Source organism: Schistocerca gregaria, chromosome 1 (assembly GCF_023897955.1).
Source record: "Schistocerca gregaria isolate iqSchGreg1 chromosome 1, iqSchGreg1.2, whole genome shotgun sequence".
NCBI classification, from domain to species: Eukaryota; Metazoa; Arthropoda; class Insecta; order Orthoptera; family Acrididae; genus Schistocerca; species Schistocerca gregaria.
Window position 1 is genome coordinate 1,080,842,129 of NC_064920.1, and position 12,960 is coordinate 1,080,855,088.

General features: G+C 40.8%; 1 protein-coding gene across 1 annotated transcript in view; it reads right to left on the minus strand.

The window, feature by feature from the left end:
* Positions 1 to 12,960, minus strand: part of LOC126281874 (WD repeat and FYVE domain-containing protein 3) — a 289,780-nt gene that overhangs the window by 16,205 nt on the left and 260,615 nt on the right. Inside the window, exon 52 of the mRNA XM_049981155.1 lies at positions 9,878 to 10,085. Within this exon, the coding sequence (XP_049837112.1) occupies positions 9,878 to 10,085 (208 nt within the window). The remainder of the gene's footprint in view (positions 1 to 9,877; positions 10,086 to 12,960) is intronic.

Consider the following 12,960-nt stretch of genomic DNA (forward strand, 5'->3'; position numbering starts at 1 on the left):
ATTTAAAGGTATGCAACTGAGTGATGAATGTGACAACTGCTGATATTTTGACAGTTGCACAACTCATCATTTTCAAGGCTCGCTCAAATGCAATGACAGAGTGCTGTGCAAGGAAATTTAAAACCTCGGTAGGTGGTAAGTAAGAATGCTGTATCCTTTCCAGTGTTGTGTGTCAAAGCATGAACACCATCAGCAAACAGAAAACATGATGGATTACAGTGACACAAAACATCATATCGCAACACATCAATGATGGTAGCACAGCAGAATGAGCTACAGTAGGAGCTAGGTGGCGATCTTTAGCTTCTAGAACTTCCTGCAGTCTTCCATCTTTTTTGTGGTGGGCAGGACATTATCTTGTCTGGACAACAATCGAGACAGTAGCGAGTGCGCAAGAGCAGTAGTGCGGCAGACTCGGTCGAGTGAACATATACTGAAAGAGCTGTGAATCACAAATATGTGAAGTCGGCTTAATTCTTTAATAATGCATTAATGGGAATGTGTTGTTGGAATAGGAATGTAGAATCATCTGTGGCTTCACTGTGGTGAAAGACTTTGTATAATTTTCCATATCATTAAACTCAATGACTGCAATGAAGTCCAATGTGTTTTTCATTGTTTGAAGATAAATAAATTTATATTATTTTATTCTGGAGGGGTCTTACCGTATTTCACAATTGATTTTGTAGTAAACAGCTGCTTATGCCAAGGTCAGTCAGGCTACAGTTTCATTTTTTTATGCACATCATGATTGAAGTAAATCTCTTTCCATATAGTCCAATTTCCAACCATTAGGAACACAGTCAAAAATTTTAAAATTATTGGATTACAAGTGACATTCATGCCATGGTGCACTTTGCTAACGTTGTAACGGATATTTGCAGAAAGAAGCTGGAAACCTCACTACAGGAGCAAATAATGTGGTATTAAACGGTTTGGAAGAAGTACAAGCTTTCAACAGAGATTGCAAAAGATTCCAAACAGGAGTAAGACTACACCCAATGGCATTTTTGTGCAGGTTCGAAAGCGTGTAATACGTATTATTTGTGGAGTAAACTCACAGACGTCTTGTAGAAACCTCTTCAAAGAACTGGGTATACTAACTACTGCCTCTCAGTATATTTACTCCTTAATGAAATTTGTCCTAAATAATATATCTCTTTTTCCAACAAACAGCTCAGTTCATACATACAATACCAGGAACAAAAATGATCTGCACAAGGACTTAAAAGCACTTACTTCAGTTTAAAAAGAGGTCCACTACTAAGGAACACTCATCTTCAATAATTTGCCAGCAAACATAAAAAATTTAATTACAAATAAAGATCAGTTTAAAAGGAGCCTGAAAGACTTACTAGTGGTAAACTCCTCCTACTCCATTGATGAATTTTTTAATAGAAACAAATGATGTGTTGTATTGTATATGTTTATACTATTAGTATTGTTATTACAGCGAAAAAAAAAAAAAAAAGAAAGAAAAAGAAAAAAGAAAGAAAGACATGTTCCACATCCACGAGGATCTCGTCAACACGGATCTATCGAACGAAAAACTAATCTAATCTAATCAGCGCTCTCCAAGAAATGGGCAGATGTAGAAAAGATACATCACATTGTGAGGCAAATGGAAGATGGAACAGCCAACTGAACAGATTCTCTAAATATAGACAGTATGATGTATGATGAGTTTGAAAAAGCTTTCATAGAGAAATCTTGGCCACAAGAAATGCAAGGAGAGGTCAAGGATGAACTGAGGCTACAAACATACAACAGATAGACGGATGGGTTGATAGTTGTCACGCTGGGATACTCACTAGAATTAAAGAGACATCTGGTCACACCAATGGGAGAGAAAACAATAGGATGGTCAATGAACAGAGCACTGGCACAATATGGAGATATTTCATATGGGGTTAAGGCAGAAAATATATATAATTGTATTAAAAACAAAGATTCCAAGACTTACCAAGCGGGAAAGCGCCGGCAGACAGGCACATGAACAAAACACACAAACACACACACAGAATTACGAGCTTTCGCAGCTGGCAGTTGCTTCGTCAGGAAAGAGGGAAGGAGAGGGAAAAATGAAAGGATGTGGGTTTTAAGGGAGAGGGTAAGGAGTCATTCCAATCCCGGGAGCGGAAAGACTTCCCTTAGGGGAAAAAAAGGACAGGTGTACACTCGCGCACACACACACACACACACACACACACACATATATCCATCCGCACATACACAGACACAAGCAGACATATTTAAAGGCAAAGAGTTAAGGGCAGAGATGCCAGTCGAGGCGGAAGTACAGAGGCAAAGAAGTTGTTGAAAGACAGGTGAGGTATGAGCGGCGGCAAGTTGAAATTAGCGGAGGTTGAGGCCTGGCGGGTATCGAGAAGAGAGGATATACTGAAGGCAACTACCCTCCCAACCTGGTACAGAAGCAGATAACCAGAGCCACTTCCTCATCCCCTCAAACCCAGAACCTCTCACAGAAGAACCCCAAAAGTGCCCCACTTGTAACAGAATACTTCCCGGGACTGGATCAGACCTTGAATGTGGCTCTCCAGCAGGGATACGACTTCCTAAAATCCTGCCCCGAAATGAGATCCATCCTTCATGAAATCCTCCCCACTCCACCAAGAGTGTCTTTCCGCCGTCCACCTAACCTTCGTAACCTCTTGGTTCATCCCTATGAAATCCCCAAACCACCTCCCCTACCCTCTGGCTCCTACCCTTGCAACCGCCCCCGGTGTAAAACCTGTCCTATGCACCCTCCCACCACCACCTACTCCAGTCCTGTAACCCGGAAGGTGTACACGATCAAAGGGAGAGCCACATGTGAAAGCACCCACGTGATTTACCAACTGACCTGCCTGCACTGTGACGCTTTCTATGTGGGAATGACCAGCAACAAACTGTCCATTCGCATGAATGGACACAGGCAGACAGTGTTTGTTGGTAATGAGGATCACCCTGTGGCTAAACATGCCTTGATGCACAGCCAGCACATCTTGGCACAGTGTTACACCGTCCGAGTTATCTGGATACTTCCCACCAACACCAACCTATCCGAACTCCGGAGATGGGAACTCGCCCTTCAGTATATCCTCTCTTCTCGATACCCGCCAGGCCTCAACCTCCGCTAATTTCAAGTTGCCGCCGCTCATACCTCAACTGTCTTTCAACAACTTCTTTGCCTCTGTACTTCCGCCTCGACTGACATCTCTGCCCTTAACTCTTTGCCTTTAAATATGTCTGCTTGTGTCTGTGTATGTGCGGATGGATATGTGTGTGTGTGTGTGTGTGTGTGTGTGTGTGTGTGTGTGTGTGTGTGTGTGTGTGTGTGTGTGTGTGTGTGTGTGTGTGCGCGAGTGTACACCTGTCCTTTTTTTCCCCTAAGGGAAGTCTTTCCGCTCCCGGGATTGGAATGACTCCTTACCCTCTCCCTTAAAACCCACATCATTTCATTTTTCCCTCTCCTTCCCTCTTTCCTGACGAAGCAACTGCCAGTTGCGAAAGCTCGTAATTCTGTGTGTGTGTTTGTGTGTTTTGTTCATGTGCCTGTCTGCCGGTGCTTTCCCGCTTGGTAAGTCTTGGAATCTTTGTTTTTAATATATTTTTCCCATGTGGAAGTTTCTTTCTGTTTTATTTACATCGTCAAATATATATAATTGGATAGATAAAATATCCACTCACCAAGTGGCAGCAGGAGAACACACATACATAAAAGGTGTTACAGTCTGCTAACTTTTGGAACCAGTGGCGGCTCCTCCTGGCAGAAGGGCTGAAGGGGAAGGAAGGAGGTGAAGGATAAGGGCTGGTGAAACCCTGATCCATGGTTCTGGGTGACTTTTGCAAACTCTACCTCTTTTCCTAAACCTCACCAGTCCTTTTCCTTCACTCTTCTTCCTTCTCCTTCAACTCTTCTGTCAGAAGAAGCATCCACTGGCTCCAAAAGCTGGCAAACTATAACAGCTTTTATATTTTTGTTCTCTTGCCACCACTTTGTGAGTAGATATTTTATCTATCCAATTATATTTTCAAAAACTGGTTATTTTCATTGGTATTATGACTGAGAAAGAAGAGCAAGCAACATTTATTTCAAAATGTGTAGAAGAAAGAGAGCAACAGGAAGGCCTAGATGATAATGGGAATAACTGAGGCCTGAATTACTGAATCATGAATACAGAAATGAATGGCTAACACCTCAGTGGGGCACCAACAGGCAGCCACACAAAATGTGGAATGATGGGTGGCAGGTAGGCACAAGTGTTTACATGAGGGAAGGTTTCTAAGGCTACAGTGAATACATCAACTTCAGCGTGGGCTTTCACGCACACAAACAGTCTGAGATGATACAACTGGCGGACAAAGTGAGGCATGAAGAGTGCCATGAAAAACGGGGACAGCAGAAACAAAATTTTGCAGGTAACGAGAGGCAGTACATTGCACCAAAAGGAGAGAAAGAATAAAAACATACCATTCTGTACTATAAAGAATGGAAGACATAATGTGGAATGAAAGATGTTTAGAAAAATAAAGTTAAAGAATTGCTCAAGGATATGCATAATGCTGCAAAGCAGTTAGAGAATAGTAATGAAATAAGTAACAATATAGTGCCTAAGGTAAATAAAGAAAACTGTTGGCAGTAGTAAAGTCATGTAACTTGCACTTGTAATACTGAGCCACTGAGTGAGCTTGCAATGTCTTTCTGAAGCAGTCAGAGATGTACATGCAGAATGCAGGTGGGTGCCACCATGGGAAAACAGATTGGTACATGTCGGCTGCTGAATCAGAAACCGTAATTAAAGAAGAGCCATGAGATGTGAATGAAAACAAGACAAACATCAAAACATTATATAATATGGTACTCACAAATACAGGTGTACCACATGTATGCATTCTGCATGTTGCACCTCCACAACCAGATCTAACAGTAATTATGTGAAAATAAATTTCCATGACATGAGAAAGAAAGTATGAATTGGAAAAAGGAAGATTTATGCAAAGAATTTTTTTTAGAGTCCCTGTGTTCTTTGAAAGAGAAGGAATTAGAAGCTACCAAAACAAGAATGACAGAGTTAGAAAAGGAAAACAGTTCAACTTTGAAAATCAATCAGACATCGTGAGGAGGCAGGAAGAAAGGTGATGGTGCAAAATTCACCAGTTTCAAGTGTATTCAATTTATAACATTATATCAAAAAGAAGGTGAATGACAATGACACAAACAAAACTTCAAACAAGGCTGTGGGGAAAGCACGACGACAAAAACAGAATCAATATAAATGGAAATGCGGACTTTAAAGAATGACGCGGGTATTTGCCATACTCCCATGGAGGAAGAGAAAGAAGAAAAAATTACGGCAAGATATGTGAAGGACAAGTGGAGAAAATGATGACACTGCATAACTGTGTTGTGCTCTCCCACAAAGACACCAATAACAAGGAGCATTACATTTGTTTCTAAAACATTAAATGTGGCACAAAGGAATTATTTACAAATTGAGAAAAAGGTGTCGGATATCATGTACTTTGTCAACAAGTTTCACATAATCGATAGCGGTCCAGCACTTGCAACCTCTCTAGACTCGCTGGCACTTGCAGTGCCGCCGTATGGCATGGACAGAGACAGACTTGCAGATCATACCAGCCGAGTTAGCTACAGGTCGTGAGTGAAGTCAGATTAGAATAGCCTTCAGCTCATTAGGTTCGCAGCCTCAAGTTCGCACATGTATTACTCATGTAATACCATCACTGTGTTATCTTGCTTTTTGTATAATCCAGTTAATGTTTGTTAATGAGTCATTTGTATTAAAGAAAGACAGTTGTTATTAGTTATGATCCTGGAGTGTAGTAGTTAAGTAAAAGTTATTTACCAAAGTATTCCAGTACTAATTATTATAAAGTGTTCCAGATTCCTACAAACACCCTGCTCATCATCCCACTGCAAATCCCAGGGGTACCGATTGAAAAGCATCCTGCATTTGTGTGAGCTCATGACATGCTACCATCGACCTTCACATCAACTACCAGACCTGTACCCACAGCCAGTCAGCCCCAGGACAGCATTTCAATGCCCTGACCACCTCTGGCAGAGTGTGTAGGTTGATTTTACTAGACCATTCCAGGGAGCAATGTGGTTGCTAACTGTTGACGCCCTCTCTAACTTTATATATGTGGCACAAATGGTTACAGCTACTATCCATTCCCTGACCATCATAACTGCAATAGAGAGGGCAAATTCCACCTTAGTTTCTGACAACATCCCTCAATTCATGGAACCTGCATTTCAGAATTTTTATAAAGACAATGGGCACTGAGCACCTGATCATCACCTCCTTCCAGCTCATGTTCAATTTGGAAGCTGAACATATGGACAGGGCCTACAAAAATTCAGATGTGCAATATAATGATGACAGCTGATACTGGGAAAACACTCACCAGTTTCCACACCACCTAATGGTCCACCAGTGCGAATGGACGGAGCCCAACCAAAATTTTACATGGGCGCACACCTCACACCCTCTCCAACCTGCTGTGCCCAACTCAGTGGACCCACTACCCATGCACACAGCCATATTACCTTGTGGGCTCCCATGCGTATCCTTATACTTTCAGCTGGGACTGCAGGACAGCCAATGTGCCATCGGCAGCAGCAAAGGCCAACAAATGTTTGAAGTCACAGTCGGCCAGAAACAGCTGGTCTGGCATCCGAATGAGTTCTGTCTGCGAGACGTACCTCTCATTCATTACATTTAGTTGCCGACTGGCTGCTATCTACACAACCTTACACAGTACATGCATACTGTAATGGATCTGGGAGATGTATTATTTTCAACTGAAGTTATCGATACTGAATTTAGTGGGCAAAGTGGTGAATGTTTTTCTCTTATATTTTTGTCGGAATTTTTATAAATTATAATCTACTTATTTTTTATGTTAATTTACTATTATGTTTAAAAATTGCAATATATTGATTGATATTGGTGGATATGACGGACAATATCAAAGAGACTTATTACAAGCGGAAGTTTGGGTGTCGTGTGGAATATCTTTGAAGCTAGAGTCATTTTTTGTCACTTGTAGAGTCGGCTGTAGTCGGTTGATACGCAGTCGTGGAACAAAGTTGTACTTCCCTGTGAAATAAATCGAAAGTGAATGATGAACTTATGAGTTTTTCATATTACTTTTTATATCAAGTAGCAGCAAGCAAGCACATCCAGAAAGAAAAATGGTATTAGAAACACCCAAATTGAGACAGACACGGTGAACAGCGGAACTTCTGCATCCAACAAACGGCATTATTGGAATCATACTCATATTAGACAACTGAAGCCACCTGAAGGAATTTAACTATTATATATATATACAAAAAAGTGACTACTTTATTTGAACTATGCCAGGTTTTATTACAAAATAACAATAGCGGAACAACAGTTTCACTACCCAACAGCCTGTCTGCTGCCCCTGCAACCTCAGCTCTGTCTTAGGCGTCAACAGCAGATTGACAGTGACCAGCAATTGGAGGCAATGGAGTTGGAACCACTTCCATCCCATAAGCCACCACAAGCTCTAGCCAACACCAGTTACGCCTCCCCACACAATCAACAGAGGTGGAGCGTTTTCAGGTGCCCATGGAGGCCAAGTCATCCTGATCTCCAATATAGTCAGCATCCACTCCCTTAGGCAAGACCAAGTTGCGACCCAAATCCCACTGATCAACTGGGAAACCCACTGCCTGAGTTGGCATCTGATCTGGCAGGTCACACTAAGAAACAACCACTTTGGAGGGGATTTCCGCACTTCTCTCCCCCCATCCCCCCCTAAACTATCCTCAATGAAGTCAGCACAGGCTGGGCCATTTTGAACCCCAAGTGCTGATTAAAAGTGGGGGCAGGAAGGGGGGGGGGGGGGGGGGGGAAGTGTGGTTAGAATCAGATAAATGTTTCGAATACTACTCGTAGCCTCAGTATGGATATGGCGGACAGGTCACAGAGTCGGAATACTCCAGCCGCAGCTTGCTGCCGTGGAGGTTGCATGAATAGCAGAAAACATATTATGTGGGCCTGTTTACTGACGTGAGAGTGCTGATAAATGTTGCAGCCCCACACTTGCCAGTCAGTGTTGCTAGTTCACTGAAAACTTAAGTACACACCACTAATTAGTAGGGTGTCTGACCTTGCCTGTATTATGTTTTTATTCGAGCTGCTCGCTGCTGGAATGTTTGTGTATGCATATAATGAGTTTGCTAAGCTATGGACTTTGTTTTTTGCTAGTCATTCATTTCATGATCTCAACTACCATCAACCTCAGGAACTGTCGACCGGTCTTTGTTTTACTGCCAGTGTGAGTGATTCCAAACTGTTTTCAACCTACAGCCTCATAAGCAAATACGAGGCGTGTTTTTTAAGTAAGTACCATTTTGAAATTAAAAAAAGATGTGCTGAGATATCTCAATAATTTTATTTTTACATGAAAGCCTGTACCTTAATCTACTTTTCTACATAATTTCAGTCAATGTTGAGGCACCTGTCATAACATTATACCAGTTTTTGAATACCTTCTTCATAGAAGTCTACTGCCTGACTTGTTAACCACTGGACCACCACTGATTTGACTTCGTCATTGTCTTGAAGACACTGACCGCCCAGGTGTTTCTTCAGGTGTTGGAACAGGTGGTAGTCACTGGGCACAGGATCAGGGCTGTACAGAGGATGATTTAGAGTTTCCCATCGAAAAGATGTGATGAGATCTTTGGTCTGACTCGCCACATGCGGTCGGGCATTGTCTTGCAGTAAAACGATGCCCTTGCTCAACTTCCATGGACTGTTGCTTTGACTCTGGTGTGACATAGGCCACCGATGTTTCATCGCCCGTAACAATTTGACTTAAGAAATCCTCACTGTCATTGTGGTACCGCTCAAGGAAAGTCAATGCACTGTCTAAATGTTTGGTTTTATGCACATCCGTCAACATTTTCAGTACCCAAGGTGCACACAATTTTCAGTAGTGCAAGTGTTCAGTCACAATGCCATACAAAACACTACTAGAAACATTAGGAAAGTCATCCTGCAAGTAGGAAATCATAAAGCATCTGTTTTCTCTCACCTTATTGTCCACTTCCTGCACCAAATTTTCATTAACGACTCCATTGTTCATCATGCCCACTTTCTTACCATTCCATCACTCATAATGTTTTCTCCGTAAACTGCACAGATCACACGATGAATATCAATCGCTTTTAGGCCTTTAGCACTAAGAAATACTATAACAGCCCGTACTTCGCAGTCGGTGGGACTCGCGATTATCAGAGGCATCTTAAAACACTCAGTACACAATGTAAACAAGGAAGAATCAGACTGTAATGGCATTAGTGCGTAGATTAAGGTACAGGCTTTCATGTAAAAATACAATTATTGAGATATCTCAGTATGTCTTTTTTTAATTTCAAAATGGTACTTACTTAAAAAGCCCACCTCGTACACAAAACTATCGTTAGGGTGTTTTTTAAAAAGGACCAAGACTGGGACTACACCTCTCTTTTTTCTCTCTTGATGCTGACAGCCTAAAGAATGTTATGAGTACTTGTTTACTTTCCAACTACATCAATGATGCTACTGGCTTCCCTTCATCTCTGGTGGTGTGTAAATTCCTTGATTTTTGCATGATATGATCACAATGTAATATGGTCAATCGTGGCACGTAAAACACCTGTACCACCAGAACACCGATTATGATAGCTCCTGAAAATAATGCTGGAAACTCATCAAAAAAATTGATGATCCTTTAAAGCTAATGAGGCAAGAAAACAGTGAAAGCTGTTTAGATGTAATGATCAAATATTGAGGAACTATGTACTCTTGTACCTCAAAGTTATCCATACCTTGGGAGTCTGCTGTAAAGTCAGCTGATATACTCATTTGCTTCACTAGATCTTGGACGCAAATGTTCCTGGTGTCAGTGGGTGCACACGGTTTGCCGTCACTGGAATCCACGTCTGCAACCTCTGACACCAGATTACTATCACTTCCTTCTTTCACCAGTGGTCTTGTTTCTTCTTTTGGTACTTGGACATAATCAATGGACCACATCTGAAATCGGTAAACCACATCAGAAAGACGTAAAATGTTAATTCAAAAATTGTTTCACAATAATAAAATGTATAAATTACACAAAGCAAAGAGAAAACTTGAGGAAAGGTAAGAAATGTGTCCCCTGTGGAACATGACAAAAAGTACTGCACAAATAGAAAAACCACAATTTTGCAAAAAAATTAATAAAGAATGAAATTCAAATCACAGGCATTTCCTTATTCTGAAATGAACATCAAGAATTACAGTCTGATACTTAGACACACACCATGGTTGTCAGTATATTATGTAGTTCATTAAATGTAAAAGGTTTACAACAGTTATTTTCAAAATACTGCTTATTTGAGTGACTGTATAAAGTATTGATCATTAGCCGAATCCTTTGTGTTTTGTGCAATCTCCAAACATTGAGATTGAGGAGGAGATCCTGTCAATATTCATTCCTGATACAATAAATTAGAAAACAATAATAACTAAATGATTGCTTGTACACTCATACGGAAAAGTTTTAGCCAACTGAAAGCAATTTCAATAAAATGATTGTGTATTTATATTAGAGAATGAAGGCTATAACATACCTAAAAATATAGGAGAGTCAAGAATCAAGTATATAAGCACTTGCATATGAGATTGGAGAACTGTAACTCAATTAATTCAAATTTGTTAAGTCAAATTAATGGTCAATGACATGGTCCCCTATGAGGTCTATGCTGGTTTAGAAGTAGTTTCAGTGTCTATTGAAGTAAGTACTGGTTGATTCTCCACACACAACTAAAGCAGTTAAAATAGAAAATACTCCAAGTAAAGTCTTCAGATGTCGTTTACCGAAAATGTACATGGAACATAATAGGACAGTTATGAGTAAACTGGAAAGTAAAAAGTAATTGCAATGTAGGTAGATGTAAAAGACAGGTTGTAGCCTTTGATATCAATTTGTAGTTTATCTTGAAGTAGAAAGCGCACACACACACACACACACACACACACACACACACACACACACAGAGAGAGAGAGAGAGAGAGAGAGAGAGAGAGAGAGAGAGAGAGAGTGTGTGGCCGCTGTGTCCAGAGACAGTGGATATGTGTGCGTGTGCAGGTGCGCGCGCACCAATCCTATTATGAAAATTACATTACAGTTGGTTCAAACTACAAATGGTTTAAAAATTAAGTACCAAAAGCTCTGAAATTCTAAAGAAGTTATTTACAATACTATAGTTGTGCAACTAATTTCATAAGAATTTTGAAGCTTTCTAAACTTAAATCTTAAACCATTTGTAGCTTGAACCAACTGTAATTTAATTTGTGATAGATCTGAGGATTGGCAGTTGGCTCAAAATCAGTCACGTGGAAATAAAGGAAAGTGATCCAGAGACTGAATGTGGACACTTTTATATAATTAATGATTGCTTATACTCACTGATGACTATACCCAGTTTTGGGAAATACTTAAGTAGTTTATTTATAAGTTGTATATTTCTTAGTTCACTATTTTGAAATCGAATTTCATAAACTGTTATGTAGAAGAAATCAGTATTCAGTACAACAAATTATTTTGAATGTTTTCTTCATCTATACAGAACTTGCTGACACCCTTTGAATAATATGACTATTTAATTCTTCACTATAACTAAGAAAAATTGACCATGACTATGATGTATAAAATGTTGCTAATTGTTATTTGTTCATACAAGCACCAGTGCTAGACCAGTCTGTGTATCAGTTACAAACTAGTCATGGAGCAGTTTTTTTGAGGCAGTTTTGTCACAGTTTTTGTACAATTTTCATACTCCATCTAAATCAGACAAGGCTGTAATAAAAAGTTTGGCAATACAAGTCTGCATGATATCAAAGATAAAGTTTTGTTGCCAAAATGGAAAATATATCTGGACCTACTCCTAAGTGAGAATAAAAAACATGACCATGAGTGAAAATGAACAAGATTCTTTCTAGAGTTAACTAATTGGTGTCATTTCTGGTGACTGTTCACAAGTTTAAAGCTGAAGGCTAGGTTAGAACACAGATTGAAAATTCTGTGGTCTAGCCGGGATCTGATTCTGTGACCTCTCTGTTTCCACGTAAGCAGACACTGTCATGTCAATATGGAATTTATGGATTCAGGAGGGACGTATTCAGTGCAATGAAGGACGGCAGCAGCGGCACACCACTGTTGCCAAAAGGGAGACACTGTTTGTTTGGCGACGCAGACTGAGTCAGAAAATTGGCCAGTCTTTGCAATGACATCTGGAGCACCGGCCTTTCAGTACGGTGGCCGATACACTGCTTGCCTTGATGGATCCCGAGCACAGTTCGTCTCAATGTTCAGCGGCATTAGAGCCAATGCTGTTGTTGCTGGCACGGGTGGCAGCTCTGAGTTCTGAATTTCACACGCTCTACACTCCACAATCACCTACAACCTTTGAGAGAAAGAGAGAGAGGGGGAGAGAGAGAGAGAGAGAGAGAGAGAGAGAGAGAGAGAGAGAGAGAGAGAGAGAGGGGTAGGCCTCCAGGCCCTAAGGCCCTAGCGTCAAAAGTCAGACTGACTGCAAATCTAGTCTCCTCTGTGCGGCAACTACCAATCTGTCAGTCCCACATAGTTGTCATTCTATTCCAGATTTCCCATAAGTAAGATTTCGTTACTTGCTGCCCTTCCTGGTGTTGCATGTTTAATGGGCAGCAGTTTTCATCCAGAACACGTTAATGTGCCGAGGCATGGTTTTCATTAAGTTACAGCAGCAATGTGGTTTCTTCCCTTGACGTACCTGTTACATTCTCCTGTGCCACCCAGATGACATCCCTTTGTATAGCATGGTATCACAGATTGCATAATTGGCAGATACAGCTATTTGGCAAGGCTGACATTGATGGCCACTTCAAG